Source organism: Mastigoproctus giganteus, chromosome 10, assembly GCF_048544385.1.
Source record: "Mastigoproctus giganteus isolate SK-2022 chromosome 10, ASM4854438v1, whole genome shotgun sequence".
Taxonomy (NCBI): Eukaryota; Metazoa; Arthropoda; class Arachnida; order Uropygi; family Thelyphonidae; genus Mastigoproctus; species Mastigoproctus giganteus.
The window spans coordinates 88,073,161-88,095,381 of record NC_143584.1 but is presented as its reverse complement, the minus strand read 5'-3'; the positions used below and the strand labels follow the sequence as shown (position 1 = coordinate 88,095,381).

The following is a 22,221-nucleotide window of genomic DNA, read 5'->3' as shown; positions in this document are numbered from 1 at the left end:
ATGTTAATAAATTCTACACCTTTATAAAAAAGGCAAAAAAGTTGGGTTTCTGTTATCTAAGGCTGCCACATCCTTTTCACCACAGTTAATTGAGATTATATGTTATATATTAGCAGAGAGTATGACATATATGAGAAGTTATGACATTGTTGAGGAAAATTGCATTTATTTTTCTCACTTAAATAGAATTTATTAAGAAATATTTTTCAGAAATTTGACTAAATGAAAATATCTTAGTAAAAATTATTAAGTTTGACCTTCAGGGAACATTTTATCAAAAAATTTTACTCAGTTGAAAATGTTAATTGTAAAAATATGTTCAATTTTAATTATAAAAATACATTGGTTCTGGAATAATATATATGTATAGCAGTTAAATTTTATTTAATAAATACAACTTTATTTATATGCTGAAATATTAATGAGTTACTGTTCCTAATACATTAGTAAAGATCAGTGATAACAATTTGCTCTCTCCTATCATGGTGGTGAACATTATGGCCAAAAGCAATACTGCAAATCTGTCAGTTATCAAGGTGAGTATACTCTCTCTCTCTCTCTCTCTCTCTCTCTCTCTCTCTCTCTCTCTCTCTCTCTCCCCCCCCCCAAAACATATATAATACAGGCAACCCCCATATAACACAGTACTTCTACAACATGGTTTCACTCTAACACGATTGATAAATTGCGGCAATCCTTGCACAACACAGTACTTATATAGCACTGTTAGAAAATCATGGCAAACCTTGCATAACATGGTATTTTTGAGCTTTTGTGTGGGGGGAACCCTGCTGTGTTGAATGTAATTTTTCAACATTTCCTTTTTTTTTTTTTTTTTTAATCCCCACTGTTGATTTGCTAGTGGCTATGCAAAAAAAAAAAGGGAAAATCCCCACGTTAGGTTTTGTGCTTGTTTGAGACCATAAAAAATTATGACTTTAAATTGTGCAATTCATGACTTTTAAGGTTTTTGTAAGGTTATTTTGGTTTTTATTTGATCGTTTATAAATTTTTCCAGGTATATATTACTAAACTTCGTTCTTGGTGCTGGTCTCATCACTATTTGACCTGTGAGTCCCGCAGTCATTCGACTGCTGAATTCCCTGAACAGATCTTCCTCCAAGGCTGTGTGAAGTGTGCAAGCCTGGTCCATAGGCTCATCTTCCGGGAGGGTGGGGTACAGGGGGCGGGGGGCTCTTGGCTTTGTTTCTTCATCTTTCGCAGTTTGCTGTGGGCCATTGTCTCCGATGGTTCCTTCAGTTTACTCTGACTTCTGGTCTCCTTATCAGACTTTTGGACCACTTGCTTTCGGTTTTTCCTTTTGGGTAAGGGGTTCAGCCTCAGATCGTGTCCACTTGTTGTCGGAGTCCAGCTGCAGGATTTCAGGCTGCTTGCTGGGGCCTTCATGTGTTTGATCCTGGATTTTTTTGTACATTTCGGATTTACGGAAATCCGGATAATTGGGCAGAAAGTTCCCCATCCTTGTAGGGGGTGAAAATCTTAGCAGAAAGAGGTGTCACACAAGTCCGTCCAATAATTTGCTGAAGCAGCACTTTATTTCGGTTTTAGGATATCCCCCACATTCACTTTGGGAGGGTGAACAGCGAGGTGTGAAAACCCCTAGGAGAATGGAGTTAATTTCTTGTGGGGGCATTTTATAGTGATGAAGACATTAGTGGCATTGAAATTGTTGAATTTATCACCGGAACGGAAGTAGCTTCTCTCCGTGATCAGTTTATGGTAGAGGAGGGATGGAGTAACAGAAATTCATTATTACAGTTGGAATTACACTCAGTTTGGTGGAAATAGTTGGGACAAGAACACTGTCCAAAGTTAGATTCGCTGTTGCACCTCCCCAGTCAATAACCAGATAGATACCTGGCAACCACGTTATATCGGTGCACTCTCTATTTCCCCGTTGTACATGGCGACCAGTGCAGTCACACAACAAAGGAAACAGATACTAACATAAATATCTGGCGATGATCCCAGTAAAACACCAGATGTATCACCAGGGGGTATCCACTGATGTTACTCTTCAATTGGAGACACTTTCCTGATGACAAAATACACTTAAAGCACATATTTAAAAACAAAAATCACGGAGCGATAAACAATACATCCAGGCTGTAAGGCAGCCATATTGGCTCTCCATGCCCCTAGGTAAAGTGTATTTAGTGTCAAACGGCACCAGGTGGTTTCCCCCATCTCCACGTTGCTTTCATTTTGGGTGTAACAGTTCACTGTAAAGACCAGAGATTTAAAAGTGTTTGGATCATGTATATGTGTAATGTTGTTGTTCTTGCCATTTGGCCACTGAGCCCATGATGGGACCCAACGTTGCCCACACTTGGCCTTGTGGAGGCAGACCAGGTACCCAGTAGCTCTATATTTCACTCTGGCAAGTCCTGCCACCTAGTTTCCCGAGATTTCAGTGGCTAGGGCCTATGTTAAAAAAAAAAGGGGGGGGGGAATGCTAGAATTGAAAAGACAAATATCATCGATCGTGGCTCAGTTTTGAGTGATTAAATTTAGATGTGTGAGACGTACGCTGGTATATAGATAGAGTAAGGGGTGGAGACTGAAGGGAAAGATAGAAGTATGGGGATGACAGAGAAGATGCCCCCAGGTGGTCAGTGAGGCATGTCCATGCCTCACCAGGAGAAAAAACTATCAGCAGGGAAGGAGAGAGAGAGATAGTTGTCTCTCCCTCCCTGCCAGGGAGTGTGAATTAAAGCGAGCCAGGCTAGGGCCCGGTTCGGATCGCACATTGGCGCATTGTCAACAAGGTTTATTGTCCTACGTTGGTAGTTGGTCTGAATCTTGTGGTTGTCTCGTCAGGTTGAACGTCATACTTCAGGCGATGTTCTTGTGCTTGGTCTCATCCAGCTTGTCAGTCACATTCAGGAGGTGCCATGTCCACTATTATTATAGGTCCACTTCCTTGGGATACGGCATTGGGTTTTCTTTTCATTGTTGTCTATTTATTGTTACTGCTGCAGCTCTTCTTCTCGTGAAGAGGTCTTGTGCATACTTTGTAGTATGCACAAGAGATTTAAAAGTGTGTGGGTTGTGTAAGATGTTGTGCCCATTGTTCCTCTGGCTTATTGGCCGCCGGGCCCCTATTGAGAACCAACATGCCCATACCCTGCCATGTGGAGGCTAGTCAGGTGTTACAAGTAAGTGATACTTTGGCAGGTCCTGCCACCTGCTTTCCTGGGATTTCAGTGGCAAGGAACTAAAAAAAAAAAAAAAAGGTTGAAGTGATCGCAGTTGATTTAGGTAAGATTTCGTTAAAGAGCACTGAAAGGATGAGTTCTAGGAGCCTAAAAGGTCAGGCAAAATTTTGTTGTAATTTAAGTTTGGACGTGTGGGACGAATGCTGTGTAAGAGAAAGTATTGGGAGGGGAGACTGAAAACTGGGGGGGGGGTGAAGTAGGAAGAAAGGGGTCGATAGTGAAGTGACCCCCCATTTTTTTTTCTTCAGTGGGGCATGCCCATGCCCCACCAGAGTGAAAATTTGGGGAGACAAGAGGGGAACCTCTCCTCCCGCCCGGGGCAGTTGGAAGGAAAGATCCGCTCAAGGGAGAGCAGATTATGAGTCGCTAATAGGCTGTCTCTGTATCAAGGCCACCATAGTAATCCATGTCCAGGTTTTGTCCATTTGGGGAGGAGACTGGGGAGTCCCGTCCGAGAGTCAATAGTAGTGAGGTTAGGTTCGGAGATAGTCCGGTATTCCGTTGGAAGAACAAGATTCTGTACTTGGGTCCATTGCTGGAGTTTTCGTTGGTGGAGTGGGCCATTTGTTCTTTCAGGCGCAGAGACGTCCTGTTTGTGCCTTCCTTTGGGAAAAAGCCCCACCTTTGGTTTCATATTGTGATTTTTAAAATGGTTTATTCTTTAGTCTTTGTAGGAGGGACCAGAGGAAGCCCATCCTTACATGCTTGTCTGTTCCTAGGTAAAGTGTATTTAGTGTCAAACAGCACCAGGGGTTCCCCCCCCCATCTCCGCATTGCTTTCATTGTGGGTGTAACAGTTCACTGTAAAGGCCAGAGATTTAAAAGTGTATGGACCATGTTTATGTGTAATATTGTACCGTTGTTCTTCTGGCCGTTTAGCCGCTGGGACCCAACGTTTACCTGGTCGGCCTTGTGGAGGCAGACCAGGTACCCAGTAGCTGTATATTTTATTCTGGCAGGCCCTGCCACCTAGTTTCCTGAAATTTCAGTGGCTAGGGCCTATTAAAAAAGGGGGGGGATGCTAGAATTGAAAAGCCAAATATCATCAATAGTTTTGAGTGATTAAATTTAGATGTGTTGTATGTACACTGGTATATAGATAGAGTAAGGGGTGGAGACTGAAGGCTTGGGGGGGGGAAGACAGAAGTATGGGGGACAACAGAGAAGATACTCCCAGGTGGTCAGTGAGGCATACCCATGCCTCACCAGGAGAAAAAAGGAGCAGCAGGGAGGGGAGACAGATAGTTGTCTCTCCCTTCCTGCCAGGGGCTGAGAATTAAAGCGAGCCAGGCTAGGGCCCGGTTCGGATCGCACATTGTTCCTAGGTAAAGTATGTTATTGTCATACAGCACCAGGGATTTCCCCCATCTCTGCGTTGCTTTCATTGTGGGTGAACCAGTTCACTGGGAAATGGCAGAGATTTAAAAGTGTGTGGGACTTGTTCATGTGTAGTGTCGTGTACCGTTGTTCATCTGGTAATTTTAGCCGCTAGATCCCTGCTGAGGCCCAATGTTGCCCCACTTATGCCCCGTGTAGGTAGACCAGTAACCCCGTAGACTCAGTTTTACTCTGGAGGTCCTGCCGCTTACTTTCCTGAGGTTTCGGCGGCTGGCTAGGACCTAAAAAAATATATATATATATTTAAAAAAATAAATTAATTTAAAAAAATAATTATAATAAAGAAAAAAAAATCTGTTAGGTTAGTGACAAGGCACACACATATATACACATTTACAATTACATACACATATGCGTTGGCGTGGGGGTATGATTGCTAAGGTTGTTATGCTGAATTATGGGCTCAAAGGATTTTTGTTGTGTGGGGCTTTCGTTAGCATAAAGAGAGGTGGGGAGACAAGACTCGGGGGTGTGAGAGACAGAAAAATGGGACCAATAGGGTAGGTAGCCCCAGTTTCAGTGAGGCATGCCCATACCTCACCAGAATAGATGTAGGGTCGCAAGGAGGGGAGGGAACGAAGGTTGTTCCCCCTCCCCAAGGATGTGGGAATAAAAGGTGAAGGGGACTAGGTTGCCCTCTTCAGATTGCTGTCAGTCTGTTTGCAGTTATGCTGCTTTTTGTCTCTTCTCTGTTTTCAGTTTCACTCGTGGGGTAATCCCTGTCCTAACATCTCTTCCAGTTGTCGGCGCCTCCGTAGCAAGGCGGGAAGGAGCAGCAGTGCATAGCACGCAATTCTTGATTAGACCGGGGTTCGAGCCCATCACTACCAAATACGGAGGATGCAGAAAGGTCAGGGAATGACCACCGCATATCCCGGAGCAATATGGACTTAGTTGCTAATGCTCCTAAAAAACAAAATAACTTACTAACTTACAGTTAGTAAGTTAGGTCGTTCCATATGGTCGAGTCTGGTGTCCCGCAAAGTTTCATCTGGTAGCGTTTCTTGTCAGAGTCTGTGTTGATTGCTGTAGATTGCAATTAGCATTTTCCTCCTGGTGAATAGATCCTGCGCAAAGAGCGAGAGCGCGCCCTGTGTTCTTCCTCTGAGTCCAGGAAGTGGGACTCCAATCCCTTCGGAAGGTATCTGATTCATGTTATGAGAATCCCTCTGAGGTCCTCATATTGTGGACATTCATAAGCTATGTGGCTCCAGCTTTCGCTCTCCCCACATGTACAGCTGGGATCGTCGGTGAGACCCAGCCTGAAAAGCTTTTCATTGTAGGGGCCATGTCCTGTTAACAGCGTTGTCATGTAGTACCCTGGGAAGTACTGCACCGGTTGTTTTGGATATATCTTGTGGATGTCCGGTAGGAATTTTTTTGTCACTTCTCCTTTGGTTGTCTCAGTCCACCTTCTCTGCCAAAGGTTTAGGAGGTGGGTCTGTAACTTTTCATTCTTTAGCAAGCACCTGCAGTGCTGGGGCCACTCCATGTTCCACAGGAGTGGCCCTAGAACTGATCCCTGCGGACATCCTCTGTGCACCTCTCTCGTAAGTTTCTGGTACTGCCCATTTATCTCCACCCTTCTTTGGGTCAGATAACTTTCACTGACTTTATACAAGTTTATCGGCACTCGGGCCTCCCTCAGCCTTGCCAGGACACTTGGCCACCAAAGTGAGTTAAATGTCCTGGCAAAATTAACGGAGATGAGCAGCAAGTACTTTTGTCTGCAGTCCTGCACTACCTTGAGCAGGTTCCCCAGTGCATCCACAGTTAAGGTCCCCAGTCTGAAGTCATACTGGTTTGCGGATTGGAGGCCTGCTGTTTCATAGTCATTTGTTATTCTTTTATGGAACAATCTTTCAAACACCTTGCTGGCCACTGAGAGCAGTGTGATCGGTCGATAGGCCTCTGCATTTTCTGCATTCTTTGTAGGATTTTTTAGTATTAATTTTAGGTTAGCTATTTTCTATGTAGTTGGGAATAGGCCAGTTTCTAAGCATCTGTTGTATAATGTGAGGAGTAATTGTGGCTGAAATTCCACTGTTTTCTTCAATATTTCAGGCTTGATGAGATCAAGGCCTGGGCATTTCTTGTTTCTGATTTGACGTGCAGTCTCCCCGAGTTCATCCAGAGTAAAGGGAGGGGGGTTCTATCTCTTGATTGTTGTTTTTTTTTTTTTTTTTTTTTTTTGGTAGTTATTGGCGCATCGGCTTCTGTGGCCATAGTGCACCTCCCAAGGTTTTTTGCAGTACTTTGATCCAAGCCCGAGGCGGGATTCGAACCCACGACCTTTGGGTTGCCAGGCAGGTGCTTTACCCACCCGGCTAGCCCGGTCGGCCTTGATTGTTGTAGTTGTTATTGTTTTCACATATGTGTTGCTGTGCTGGTAAGGTTGGCATTTCTAGTTTTAGGAATATTGTATCTAGGATGTTATTTATTGACTGCTCCCAAGTGGTGGTAAGATTTCCATGCTGGGTCCTGCAGTAACTTCCCCCCTGGGAAACTTATTGGTAGTTACCTTATAGACTACTCTCCAGGGGTCAGTGTTTCCGGTTGTGGAGACTAGGAGCTCCCAAGCTTGTCTTTTGCTTTTCTTGATGGCTTTGGTATATTGGTTTCTGGCTTATTTATATCTTTGTCTTAATGCTTCGACTTCATTTGCTGGCCATGTTCTTCGGGCTCTTTGAAAGTCTTTTCTTTCTTTCATAATTCTCCACCGGAGCGCTGCAATCTCCCGAGTCCACCAAGGGACCGCTCCCATTTGGGGATGTTTTTTCCTGATGGTTTGATTGCTTATGTCAGTTATCAGTTCCATGGTTGCCTTCTGTAGGTCATGTGGGTTATTTTGTGGATCCAGGAACGGCAGTTTGTTACGAATTGCTGTAATTAAAAGCTTCTTGTATTTCGGCCAGTCTGCCTTGGCGACTGCATATCTGTGGCATATTTCCTTTACTATTTTTTTCCCTTTTCAGTGTTCTAGTTATTTTGCAGGTGATGACTCGGTGGTCTGAGGTGGTCCACGCTTCCTCCACCCTCCAGTCAGCCACATGGTTTGCCAGGTTTCTAATTGCCAGGGTAATATCTATAGTGGCCTCCCAGAGGGTGTTGTAATAGGTTGGTAACCTGGTGTGGCTGGTTCAATACTGTCAACTGTGAACCCAGTATGAAATCCTCGAGCTGTTGCCCGTTTGCAGTTCCCCTTGAGTCAGCACTGGCGCTATGCCATAGCGGGGAGTGACAGTTGATGTCCGCTCCTATAATTATTTTTTCATTTGGTAGGGTGTTCTGGATGTGACGTAAGTAGCTAATTGTGGTCTCCATTTCCTGTCCCGGCCTGCAGTAGAGAGCCAACATAAAGGGAGCCCGGTGCTGTGATAATCTGGGCACAAGCAGCCCAGGCCGTACAGAGTTGGGTTATTTTGGTTGCGGTCATGTTTGCATTTCTGATTAGAACCACTGCCCGTGGGGTGTCCTCTTCAGTATGGATTATCTTATATCGGAGTGGGTACCTTGCTAACCGCCCTGTGTGGATGTATAGCTCTTGCAGAATAATTACGTCTATATTTTCCTCATCAGCCTTGACCCTGATTTGGTCTGCCACTGCTTTGGCTCACTGTGCATTTATTTGTATTATTTTGATCATTGTTTTATTATATTCTTTAGTTCTTGTCCCGATAGTTGATTCTATTTTGGTAGTTGCTCTTGGCTTTGAGATAAGTCGGGCAATTGGGGTCCCTGATTGATCCAGCTTCATGGACTTGCAGTTTGCGCAGGCAGCTTCTTTGTCTTTGTGTGGACAATCCTTAAATCTGTGTCCCTTCTCAGTGCAATGTCCACACGTTGGGATCTTTTGGGAGCATACATTGGAGGAGAGGCCGAACTTGCAGCATCTAAAACATTTGGGAACTGCTACTCATTCCCAAAAGCGATAGCTGCCCCATTCTATCTTTTAAGACTTGCCATACCTCTGGGCTGAGTTCAATGCTCCAACTATTATTGGTTCCGCCTCTTACCTTTATGTGGAATTTTGGAGTTATTACATCATGCAGTTCCTTATCTGGTATTTCCTTTTGTATGTTTTTGTAGTATAGTTCTTCCACAAGCTGTGTAGCCATAACTTCCGGGTTTACATCAAAGATTAATATTGATGGTCCTTTCCTTTTGGGTGGCCGGGCCGTAAGACCAAGGGCATCTATTTTAGAGTTTTCTATTATGCTCTGTGTTTCTTGTCTAGTGTCTGTTTCTATCACCAGCCCTACGTCTCATTTTTCGCATTCCTTTAATTCTCGTGTGCCTGAGGCCTCCCGCATGTTGTTGATTAGCTTTGTTTTAAGCTCCTCGCTTGTGGAGATTTTACCTGCCTCCTTAGGTTTAAGGGTCACTAGGTTTGGTGTGGGTAATAGGGCTCTCTTCCTCTGGTGTCCCTCTGCGGTCGATTGAGCTTCGTTCGTTAATGGGGTCCTCAGCGCTTCCGAGTATGTCGGGGCGTGCTGTGGCATTTGTTTGGCCCCACATTCTATATAGGCTTGTAGCCTTGCAGTAGCTTTTTGGCTTTCTAGGTATGTGTCATGGAGGATTGTCTCCATTTTGTAAAATATGGTCACTATTTGGGACCTCAGACCCGTAGATATCCTATTTGGGTTTTCTTTAAAAATATTCTGTAGCGCTGTTTTCAGTCTGAATGATTGTTCATAGACTGAACCCTCCAGCAATGCATGGTGCTGTCTTTCATTGTTTGCATCTCTTTGTGATGCTGTTGGTTCAGGTTGTTCCCTTGTTTCGGCCTGCGAGTGGGTCTCCCTTTCGAATTTAGGATCCACTTCCTTTCGGTTTTTCCTCTTGCTTAAGGTGGCCCTGGAACGGGCCTCCTCCATCTTGTCTGGTTGATCTATTATGGTCAGTTCGTCACTTTGTTTTTGCATCCGGGAGTCCTTAATTTTTTCATGTCTCCCTTCCATTGTTACGTATTCCGAATAATCGGAATGCTTCAGTATATTCTGGTAGCTCTTTTAAAAAGATGGCAGTTGTTACCCACCACCACAAGTTCATAGGTTTATCTGTTGCCGCACAAACAGTTTCCAAAGATATGGTCTATCCCCCACTTCACTTTGGAGGGGGGGGGGACAACAGCCGAATCCAAAAATACCCCTAGAAGAGTGGAAATATTTGTCTAGGGGATTTCTAGGGGGCGGCGAGCACAATGGTGGCATTCAAAATACAGTAGTGTGGTCGAGAAGATAGTTCACGCCTTACCATGGAAAGTTTATAGCGGGGGGGGGGGTTCACGATATCCCATAGCTTTCTTCATAAAATCACTCAGTTTGTTGAAATGTTGGGACCCAGTCACTGTCCAAAGTTACAGTCGCTATAGCACCTCCCTAGTCAAGGTGTCAGGTTGAGACGTGGCCGCCGCATTATATCGGCAGCCTCTCTATAGCCCTGTTGCCAGCCACATTGTGACCATGCGGTCTGGCAACAAAGGATATAGATAAGTAATGCTTGAACCAGATGATGTTCCCAAGTAAATGACAAAAATTTCTCACCAGCGTTGTCCTCTGTTCTTTATAACCTGTGGTCTTGGTGCATTATAGCCTTAGTAGCTAATGCGCCAATAAAATTAAAACCAAACCAAACTTTATAACCCTGTATGCATACTTTTCTTGGGTTAAATAACACTTAAAACACATATTTAAAATCAAAAATTACGGAGTTGACTAAAACACGTCCGCACGGTAAGACGGCCATATTGGCAATCTTGCTCCTAGGTAAAAGTGTAAAGTGTATTTAGTGTCTAACAGCACCAGGGGTTTTCCCCATCTCTGCGTTGCTTTCATTGTTAGTGTACCAGTTCACTGGGAAGGCCAGAGATTTAAAAGTGTATGGATATTGTACATATGTAGTGTTGTGTTCTGTTGTTCATCTGGCCGTTTAGCCGCTGGACCCCTACTGAGGCCCAACGTTGCCCACACTTGGCCCTGTGGAGGCAGACCTGGTACACCAGTATTTTTAGATAAGTACTCTGGCAGGTCCTGCCACCTAATTTCCTGAGATTTTAGTGGCTAGGACCTATATATATATATATATATATATATATATATAAAAAAATAAAAAAAAATGGGCAGGCAGGATAAACGCTTGAATCTAGTTAGGCCGAAAGAGGTTGCAAGTGTGTCGAGTTTGGCATTTAAAATTTTTCTTTGTGTGGGGCATTCGCTTTTCGCTGGCAATATAGGTAGAGTAGGGGAGGAGAGACGGAAGGCTGGGGGAAAAGACAGAAATATGGGGTCAATAGGGAAGGCGACCCCAGGTATATCAGTGGGGCAAGCCCTTGCCCCACCAGAGGGAAGGAGGGGGTAGGGAGGAGGCAGAAAGACCGTCCCCTCACCCTACCAGGGATGGGGAGAGAAAATGGGCTGGGCAAGGGAGCCCCGCCCAGTTCGCCATAGCGGCAATTTGCAGTGCCCAACAGCCAGTGCAGTCCTATGATGACTCGTTGGTGGGGGCCTAGTCCTTTTCTAGGTGTGTGGGTTCATCCTTGGAGCGACGACATCCTGGCTGGTGCCACTCCCATTGGTTCCTAGGTCGATTTTTTTCATTTATTCTGCTGCATATTACGCCGTTTGTCCTTAGTATTTTGCGATCCTTTCCTCCGTGTTGCTGTTTTGTCAGTTTGCCTTTATTTATTATTTGTGGTCATCTATTCGTTGTGGATGGCTATTTCTGTTCGTCATCTATTGAAGACGTCAAGTGCAAATTGGCTGAGGGCTTTGTATTCATCTTCTGAATCCAGTAGATGGTACTCTGATTTTTCGGCAAGTATTGAATCTCAGTTAAAAGTCTACTTCTGTGTTCTTCATAGCATTCACAGTCGTGCATAAGCTGCCAGGTTTCAGGTTCTCCACAGGTGCATGTGGACTCTTCTATTATTCCGAGTGCGTTCATTTTTGCTTTAAATGGGCTGTGGCCCATCAGGAGGAAAGTTGTATTTAGCCCAGGATAGAACCACGAGGGGGCTTTTGGGTACATTTTTGCGACTATTGGTATGAAGCATCTTGTAACTTGACCCTTTGGCAACATCTCCCATCTGTGCTGCCAAATCTTCAACATATGAGCCACTATTCGTTGTTTCTCTGTCGTCCGGCTATTGGTTGGGTCCAAAGTAAAGTCATAGATGGAGGCAGGCATATCCTTGGACAGTGTCCAGCAGTCTTCTGTTGACCGTGGTTCTGGCCTTCCTGAACCAGATTGGTGATCCATAGGTGATCGCTGGGATGAATATTTTATAATACAGCGACAGGGTCTTCCTGTTGAGTCCCCAGTCCCTGCGAGATACTCTTGCTACAAGCGCTGCATAGTTCCTTAGTTTCTCTCTCAGGTAGGTGAGGTGAGGTGTAAAGGACAGGTTTCCATCCAGGATAATACCTAGATACTTTTTATTTGTTTTGCTAGTTTAATGGTGGATCCCGCTATCTTTATTTGCGGTGGTCGTCTGATGTTTAGAGAGCCTCTTAGTAATACTGAGTTTGTCTTGGTTGGTGAAATCATTAACATATGTGTTTTCGCCCAGTTCTGTAGGGTTTGTAGTGCTTGGTTTGCCTGTGTTTCAAGTCCCGTTCTGGAGTCCACTTCCACCATTAAAATGAGATCATCAGCAAAGGCCTGACTGGCCACATTTCCCAGATCCAGAGCCAAGAAGTCATCAAAGACCATGTTCCACATTAGTGGCCCCAGGACAGATCCTTGTGGGCAGCCCCTTCGGACGCTTTTAACAACTCTTCGGAAAGTTGTGACGACCTCAATTTTCCTATCCGACAGATATGCCCAGACACTGTTATACAAGTTTTCTGGGAGTGCTGCTTTCTGGAGCCTGCCAAAGACACTCGGCCACCAGACTGTGTTGAAGGCCCCAGCAAAATCCACTGCTGTTACCAGAAAGTACTTCTTGTTACTTTGGGTTGCCTTGGTTATGAGGTTTTGGACTGCTTCAATTGTCGAGAAGCCCGGTTTGAATCCATATTGCTTGGGTGATTCCAGGTTGGCGGTTTTGTAATGGTTCATGATTCTTTTGTGGAGCAGCCTTTCATAGAGTTTGCTTAGAGTGGAGAGTAGGGCTATGGGGCAATATGAGGCCGGTTAGTCCGGAGGGTTTGTTGGGTTTTTTAAGATAAGTTTTAGGTGTGCAGTCTTCCAACTTGTCGGGAATTTCCCAGTTTCTAGGCATCGGTTGAGGAGATTAAGTATCAGGTTCGTTATAAATTCCATGGCTTTTTTGACCATCTCTGGTTCTATGAGATCCAGGCCAGGACATTTCCTGTTGCACATTTGCAAGGCTGCACCCTGTAATTCATCAACTGTGAAGGGCGGTTCTATTTCTTGGGTTCTGTACGTTTGGTTTGCCTGGCATATTACCTTTTGTTGTTCATTAAGGATATCTGGTGGTTCGTGGATGATAGCACTAAGGATATTGATGATTGATTCCTCCAACGTTTTGGGCATCCTCGTTACAGTGGATACTTCTCCCTTGGGGAGCTTGTTTGTGGTAATTTTATACACCACGCCCCAGGGGTTTTTGTTCCCTATCTTGGAGACCAGGTTTTCCCAAGAGGCTCTCTTGTTCTTTTTAATTTTTTCTGTATAGGTGTTTCGCACATCTTTGTATTGTTGCCCTAGTACTGCTACCTCTGTTGGTGGCCATGTTCTCCGTGCTCTTTGGAATTCCTTCTGCTTTGTCTGGACCTGTTTTCTCAGTCTTTGCAATTCCGGAATCCACCAGGGCATGTCCCCGACTGAGGGGGTTTTCCTCTTCATCGCTGTCTCTGCTGCTTCAGTTATGATACTGGTGATTTTATCTGGGTTTTTCATCTCATTGTCCACCACCTGTCTGGCCAGTTCCTCCGTTTTTTGCGCCTTGCTGGTCAGTTGTACTCTGAAGAGTTCCCAGTCTGCCTTTTGGATTGTGAATCTGTTTGCCAGTTGTCTGTTTGTAGTTATTTTTTCATTGATCTGATTTGGTAGGTTATTGTATGGTGATCCAATGTAGTCCAGGCATTTTTCACTGTCCAATCGGTCACGTGGGCTTCAATATTCCTTGTGGTCAGGGTGATATGAATCGTGGCTTCCCACAAGGTATTGCAGAATGTTGGCAGGTTAAAGGGTTGGTTTTAGACTGAGGATTGAATTTGCCAGGAATACGTCCAGCCTTTGTCCATTTCTGGTTCCGCGGCGGTCCGGTGTGGTACTGTGCCAAACAGGGGAGTGGCAGTTTACATCTCCTACAATTATTCTTTGTCCTGATAGGGTTGTCTGGATGTATTGCAGATATGTGATAGCAAAGTCGATTTCCACACCAGGTCTGCAGTACAATGAAATTGCGTAGAAGCTCCCAATAGAGCTGATTATATTGGCACAGGCAGCCCAGGGCATATAGAGCTGTGGTAATTTTGTTGCCACTTTTTCTGGATTCCTCACTACCACTGCTGCCCATGGGGTATCCTCATCACTCTGGATTATATTATAACTCATTGGGAATCCCCTGACCTGCTTTGTGTGTGTGTGTGTGTGTATAGGGCTCCTGGATAAGGATGATGTCAGCATTTTCTTCATCGGCTTTGTGGCGCACCTGGTCAACCACTGCCCATTGATCTGGTGTATCTTTAGAACTCCGTAGTTGTATTAGTATTAGTAACGGCCGCATGGTGCAAGAAAGCCTATGGCTTATGCTGCACCAGCCAAAAAAAAAAAAAAAACAAAAAAATCCGAACATTCGTTGTTGGAATACACTCTTTACTTTTTGGTACGTTGGGCATTTTGCATTTCGTATGGAGTGTGTGGTCCAACCTCAGGGATTTGCAATTGATGCATATGGAATCTTTCTCCTTGTTTGGGCAGTTTTTAAATTCACGCCCTTTCTCTGAGCAGTGGCCGGATGTAGCTTCTTTCTGGTTGCAGGTATGGGAGGTGTGGCCATACTTGCAGCACCTATAGCACTTTATTACTGCCACATGCTCCCTATACCTATGATTGCTCCACTCCACATAGATGGTACTCTTGTGTTCGTAGGATTCGCCAAGCCTCAGGGGCAAGCTCTATGACTCAATTACAGTTACCACTGTTATTTACTCTGGTTTTGTATTTTGGGAAAACCAGCACTTTCCCATCCCGGTCTGAGAGTGCACTTTTTAGATTCTTCCTGTAGATCTTCATCAGAAGTTCAGGGGTCATATCCTGGTCCATGTTGAAGGTAACCACCGAAGGCATTTTTCTCTTCGGGGCCTCCGCTGTGAGGCCCAGTGTAGGGACCTTGGGGTTTGTTATAATTCCTTCTGCTTTTTCCTTACTCTCTGTCACCATTACTATCCCTGGATTTCTGGTCTTTCTTATGGATTTTATTCTGGTTGCTCCGAATTCTTCTCTGAGGTTTTGGATTACTTTTTTCTTGATTTCCTGACTTGTACCGGTTTCTTCCCCTGTTGGTCTTAAAATGACTGTATTGGGCATTGGCAGAAGTGTTTTCTTTTTAGTTTCTGTGGGTGTATTCCTCAGCGCGCTTGAGCATATGATGGGGTGCACTGTGACATTTGATTGCCGCCATCTGCATGTAGGGCTTCCAGGGTTGCCATTGTTCTCTGGTAATTTGTATGTGTGTTCATTAGGATGGTCTCCAGCTTATTCCATTGCAGGATTATTTCTGCTCGGATGGATGAAGAGAGATCCTACTATTCTCCTTCATTATATTTTTGAGGGCCATACGCAGTAGGAGTGTCTGCTCTGGCAGAGTTCCATGTGGGAGTGGCGGGTCTAGGATGGTTCCCCTCTGCCATTTTATGCTGTTCTTCAAGCCCTCCCACCTGATCGCTTGGTTGCTTGGCCTCACTTGTACTTCGGGTTTCCCGATCAAATTTTGGTAACGTCGATTTCTGCTATTGTTCAGTTTAGTTGGAAGGTTATTGCTCTGTGGTCCGATGTCCAATTTTCCGTTACCGTCCAGGCTGTGATGTGATCAGTGACTGATCTTGTGGCAAGGGTGACATCAATTGTTATCTCCCACATAGTGCTGGAGAATGTTGGGAGGTTGTTTGGCTGTTTAAGTATATTATAGCAACCGTTTGTGGGGTACTCTTCCAGACGCTGCCCGTTCACAATGCCTCTCCGTCCTGGGGTTTCGCTATACCATGCCGGTGAGCGGCAGTTTACGTCTGCACCTACAATTATTTTGGCGTTCGGAAATTCTGTGTGCATGGTCTGTAGGTAGTTAATAGTTGGGAGGATATCTTCCCCCAGTCGACTGTATATTGAGACAGCGTAAAATTCCCCTAGTGCGGTGACTATGTGGGCACGCAGCCCGGGGAGGCAGTAGTTTGATAGTTTGGTCACTGTGTAATCTCGATTTCTAACTAATATGGCTGCCCACAGGGTTTCAGTATCAGTATGCACAATCTTGTATTGCAGGGGGTATCTCCTGACCTCTTTGCTGTGTATATACGGCTCTTGCATGAGCATAATGTCGACATTTTCTTCGTTGACCTTTTTTACCAACTGTGTGGCAACCACCCTAGACCTTTGCGCATTGAGCTGTGTGAACTGAACTTTTAGTTGGTTATACTGTTTAGGGCATGCTTCCATAGTCGAGTCTTGTTTGGTATACTCCCTTGGCCTTTATGTATACAGGGCACTTGTCATGGATTGAATGGTCTGCCTGGATTTTGTGCGCCTTGCAGTTTGCACATGTTGGTGGATCCTCTCTCTTAGGGCATGTCTTAAATTCATGTCCTACTTCAGCACAGTGCCCACATGTTGGTTGCGTTTGGGTGCATGTGTGGGTGGTGTGTCCAAAGTGGCCACACCACAAGCATTTGGTGAGTGTCACGTGTCCATTGTAGCAATGATTGCCCCAGTTTATGAACACTCTGTTGTGTTTGTTTATAGCATTCCAGGCCGCAGGTGAAAGCTCGACCACCCAGTTTGTGGCGCTACGTATTCGGGATTTGGTTTGATACCTCGGATTTATAAGTGACGCTGGATCTACCTCCAGGTGTTCTTGCTGAAGGTTTCTCATATACATTTCTTCTTGAAGAGCTGTTGTCGTGAGGTCTTTGTCCGTGTTGAATATAATTATACTACGCCCTCATTTTTGGATGGGGGGTGCGGCCTCCAGGCCCAGAGTTTGTATTATCGGATTGGCTATTTTTTGGGCATCTTCCTGCGTATGCTTTTCGATTATTATGCTTGTGTTGCGTGTTTTCCGTACTGATTTAATTTTTGTGGTCTTGAGATCCTCTGCAAGTTTTGTCATTACTGTGGTTTTGACTGCTTCGCTGGAGATGTGCTCCTCTGTGGAAGTTGGTCTGAGGATGACCAAATTCGGCCTTGGGAGTAGTGTCTTCCGTCTGGGTGCCGGTTGGAGTGTCGTCTCTGGTGGTTCCTGGGTTCTGTTCCTCAGCGCTTGAGCATATGTGGAGCCGTGCTGTGGCGTTTGGTTTGCCCCACATTCCATGTATGCTTGTAGTCGCGAGGTCACTCACATTCAACACGAGTGTCTAGGGCCTGTGGATACTCTGCTTGAGTGGTCCTTGAATAAGTTTTCGAGGGTCATCTTTAGGAAGAGAGACTTCTGGTAGACAGTACCCTCTGGGAGAGCAGGGTCAAGTAGTGAGTCCTGTTGCTTTTCGTCGTTATGGTCCATCTGTGAGGTTGTGTTATGTAATTGGTCTCTCGCTTTAGTCTCAGACCGCGTTTCACACTGTTCTGATTTTGGTGCCGTTCTTTTGACGTTCTTCCGTTTGGTTGAGATGGCCCCCGGGCGAGTATCCTCCAGGTCCTCTGATTGCTCTGCGATTATCTGGATGTAGTCGCATTGATTAGTTTGCTGTGTGTCTACACAATTCGGATTAATGGGGTCGTCCGAATTAGCAGGATTTTGTTGATTTTGCTGGCGGATGATGTCAGCCACAAGTTCATAGGTATGTTAGTTGGCTTGCAGTAAGCCGTTGAAGTTTGGTTTGTGCCCCCAGTTAGATTGTGGGTGGGGAGAAAACAGCCCAGTACAGAAATACTGCTAAGAGAGCGGGGTCACTTTCTTTGTGGTTTTCAGGAACGGCGAAGTTTCTGGTAATACTAAAAAGTTATTTGGCACATCGGGAAAAAGATGACATTTCGCCATTGTAAGTCTAGGTAAAGTGTAAAGTGTGGTTAGGGTCAAACGGCACCAGGGGTTTCCCCGATCTCCGCGTAGTTTACATTGTAGGTGAACCAGTTGACTGGAAAAGCCAGAGATTTAAAAGTGTATGGTCTTTGTATATGTGTGATGCCTTGTACCATTGTTCATCTGGTCATTTAGCCGCTGGGCCCCTACTGAGGCCCAACGTTGCCCCACTTACGCCCCATGGAGGCAGACCAGGAACCCAGTTTCACTCTTTTCACTCTGGCAGGTCCTGCCGCTTAATTTCCTGAGATTTCGGCGGCTAGGACCTAAAAAAAAAAAAAAAAAAAAAAAAAAAAAATAGAGAAGAAAGAAACATCGATGTAGGGTAGAATCGCTTAGTTTTGTAGGCCAAGTTATGGGCATAAGGTAATTTAGACATGTTACGTTTTTGGTGTGTAGGGCTTTTGCTAGAGTATAGGTAGAGAGGGGGGGAGGCAGAAGACTGGGGGGAGAAAGACAGAAATATAGGGCCAATAGAGTAGATAGCCCCAGTTTTCAGTGGAGTATGCCCCTGCCCCACCAGAGTAGAAGATATAGGATGGAGAGGAAGTGAGGACGAAAAATCCCCCCCCCCAAGGAAATAGGTGTAAAGGTGAAGGGGCTAGTGCCCTCTTCAGATTGCCATATGGCTATTGGCAGCTACTGTTGCATTTCTGTTTTCAAGTTTCTTCACTCGTGGGGCAAGCTCTGTCCTTGTTCTTGTGTCCCTCATCTGTAGTTTCAGCCCTTACATTGTCCTGGCTGGTGTCTCAATAGTGGTACTTGATGTCAGTCATTGTAGATGGTGATTAATGTCCTTCGCCTGACGAAGAGGTCTTGTGCGAACTGGGATAATGCTCTATATTCATTCTCAGTATCTATGAAATGGGATTCCAATCCTTTTGGTACATATCTTATTTTTGTTATAAGTACCCCTCTGAGGTCTTCATATTGTGGGCACTCATACACTATGTGATTCCAGCTTTCTGTCTCCCCACACGTACAGTTGGGGTCCTCAGTGAGTCCGAATCCGTGCAGCTTCTCATTGTAGGGTCCATGTCCTGTTATTAGAGATGTCAAATGGTACCCTGGGAAGTACCAGATCAGCTGTTTTGGGTAGATTTTCTAGAGGTCTGGTAGATATGTTCTGGATATCTCGCCCTTGGTGGTCTCTGTCCATCTTCTCTGCAATAATTTTAGCAGTTGGGTCTGTAGTCTAATTTTTTCTATTTTTAGGTTGTTCGCTGGGTTAGTTGTGTAGTCCAGATGTGTGGCCACCACTGCCCTGGACAGCAAGTATAGCAGACCTGTGAGAGTGACCCCCAGGTCCAAAGGAAGCACTCCAGCGAGTGCCTGCAGTGCTGGGGTACTCACTGTACTACATGCACGCGTCGTGGTTAAGAGTATGGTCCTTTGGATCATGTCCAGAATTCTTCTATTCACTGTCAATGCAGTTTTTGGGAACCAAATTGCTGAGGCGTAAGTAATTGCTAGGAGAAACGTCTTGTAATATAGCGTCAGGGTTCTTTTTATGAGTCCCCAATCTTTCCTAGTAATTCTGGATACCAGTGCAGAATAGCTCCTCATTTTTTTTCTTATGTATTTTAGGTGCGGCTGGAACGAGAGGTTGTTGTCCAGGACCACGCCTAGGTACTTAAGCTGGTTTACAAACTTAATGGTGACATTGTCAATTTTTATTTGTGGTGGTCATCGCAATTGCAGTGTTCCTTTAAGCAGGATTGAAGAGGTCTTTATGTGTGAAATTTTGAGCTGGTGTTTTGCGGCCCATTGCTGGAGTTGCTGCAGCACCTGGTTTGCTTGGGTTTCCAACTGGGCCCGGGAATTCGCTTCCACCATCAATATCAGGTCATCACCGAATGCTTGTGTCCTGACGGGTCCCAGATCCATCACCAAGAACTCATCTAACACCATATTCCACAGGAGTGGTCCCAGCACCGACCCCTGCAGACAGCCTCTGTGCACTTCTCTTGTGACCTTTTGGTATTCTACATTGATCTCCACTTTTCTATATGATAAATAGTTTTCCATGACCTTGAATAGGTTTGTTGGCACCCCTGCCTCCCTCAACCTCGCCAGGACGCTTGGCCACCAAAATGAGTCAAACACCCCAGCAAAGTCAACCGAGATGAGAAGCAGGTACTTGTTTCTACATTCTTGCACTGTTCTGAGTAGGTTTCCCAGTGAGTCCACTGTCGAGGTCCCTGGCTTGAAGCCATACTGATTCGCGGCATGGAGTCTAGCTTTTCCGTAGCGGGCAATTATTCTTCTGTGAAGTAGTCTTTTGAATACTTTGCTTACCACCAAGAGCAGTGCGATGGGTCAATATGCATCTGGGCTTTCTGTTGGGTTTTTTGGAATTAGTTTTAAGTTGGCCGTTTTCCATGCCTTTGGAAAGTGGCCGGCTTCCAGGCATCTGTTGTATAGAGTGAGCAATAGGTACGGTGTGTATTCAACAGTTTTCTTTAAGATTTCAGGCTCAATCATGTCGAGACCTGGGCATTTCTTGCTTCTTACTCAACTAGCTGCCACGCTGAGCTTGTCATTGGTAAAGGGGGGCTCCATTGCCTGATTATTGTAACTGGCATTGCTCTCGCATATTTTGCTCTGTGCTGGTAGTATCGGCATCGCTGGTTTCTGGTAGATTGTGTCCAGTATGTTGTCTATCGACTGCTCCCAGGGCGTGGTAAGGTTTCTCTGCAGGGTCCTGGTGGTGGCATTCACCTCCCCTCTGGGCATTTTGTTGGTGGTTACCTTGTAGACTAAGCCCCAGGGATCAGTGTTTTCTTCTGTGGATACTAAGAGCGTCTTTTGCTCTTCTTAATGGCATCAGTATAGCGGTTTCTTATCTCCCTATATTGCTGTCTTAGGGCTTCGACTTCGTTTCTGGCCATGATCTACGGGCCCTCTGAAAGTCCTTCCTTGCTTTTATCGTTTGCCACCAGAGCATGGCAATTTGGGCTGTTCAATGGATTCAGGGTTAGTGGGTTACTGTTGATCGCTGTAGTCAGTAGTTCTTTGAATAGCGGCCAGTCCACTTTGGCAACTGCATATCCATGGCATCGTTGGTTGATTGTTGTTGCTCTTGTCATTGTTCTTGTTATTGTGCAAGTTATAACTCAGTGATCCGAGGTGGTCCAGGCTTCCTCCACCCTCCAGTCGGCCACGTGGTTCGCCAGGTTCCTAGTGGCTAAAGATATGTTGATTGTGGCCTCCCAGAGGGTGTTACAGAATGTCGGTAACTGGTGGGCTGGTTTAGCACCGCTAACTGTGATCCTGTCAGGTAATTCTCAATCTGCTATCTGTTTGCTGTCCCTTTTCTATCATCTGTAGCGCTATACCATAGCGGGGAGCGGCAGTTTACATCCACACCTATTATGATTCTTTCGTTTGGCAGGTTGTTCTGTAGGTAGCGTACGTAGTTGATGGCAATCTCTGTTTCTTGTCCCGGTCTACTGTATAGAGCCAGCATGTAGAGGGAACCCAGTGCTGTGATGAGTTGGGCACAGGCTGCCCAAGCGGTGCATAGTTGCGTTATTCTTGTTGCGGTAATATTCTTGTTTCTGACCAATACCGCCACCCACAGGATGTCTTCCTCTGTGTGGATCACTTTATATTGTAGTGGGTAGCCTGCCACCGGCCTTGCATGGACGTACGGCTCCTGTAATATAATAACATCTATGTTCTCTTCATCAGCCTTGACCCGAATCTGGTCAGCCACCACTTTTGCTCGCTGGGCATTTGTTTGTATTATTTTGATCATGGTTGTGTTGTATTTCTTAATTTTTGTACCCATAATCGATTCTGTTTTGGTAGGTGCTCTTGGCTTTTATATAGATTGGGCAGTTAGGATCCCTGATTGAGTGTGTATAATCGAGTTTCATTGTTTTACAATTTGCGCATGGCTTCCTTGTCTTTGTGTGGGCATTCTTTATATTCGTGGCCCTTTTCAGTGCAATGTCCCCACGTTGGGACCGTCTGGGAACAGACGTGGCTGGAGTGGCCGAACTTACAGCATCTAAAGCATTTTGGTACTGCCACCCGCTCTCGAAAACGATAGCTTCCCCATTCTGTGTAGACCCTTGTCCGGTCATTTACGACTTGCCACGCCTCCGGGATTAGTTCCACACTCCAGCTGTTTTTTAAGCCTCCTCTTGCCTCTATGTGGAACTTTGGTGTTATCACTTCTTGCGGCTGCTTGTCCAGGATTTCGCATTGGAGGTTTCTGTGATAAAGTTCTTCAGCTAACTGGGTGGCCGTAATTTCTGGGCTAACGTCATAAATTAATATATTCGGTCCCTTCCTTTTGGGCGGCTGGGCTGTTAATCCAAGGGTGTCAATCTTGTGGTTTTCAATGATGCTCTGGATTTCTTGCCTGGTCTC

The 22,221-nt window shown here is 45.3% G+C and overlaps 1 protein-coding gene across 2 annotated transcripts in view; it reads left to right on the top strand.

Annotated features, from left to right (window-relative positions):
• The window catches only part of LOC150079140 (vacuolar protein sorting-associated protein 11 homolog), a 697,977-nt gene that overhangs the window by 483,329 nt on the left and 192,427 nt on the right, over positions 1-22,221 (top strand). For both annotated transcript variants that reach the window (XM_090382204.1, XM_090382205.1), the window contains one exon: positions 452-536. In XM_090382204.1, coding sequence (XP_090238330.1) covers positions 452-536 — 85 coding nt within the window. The remainder of the gene's footprint in view (positions 1-451; positions 537-22,221) is intronic.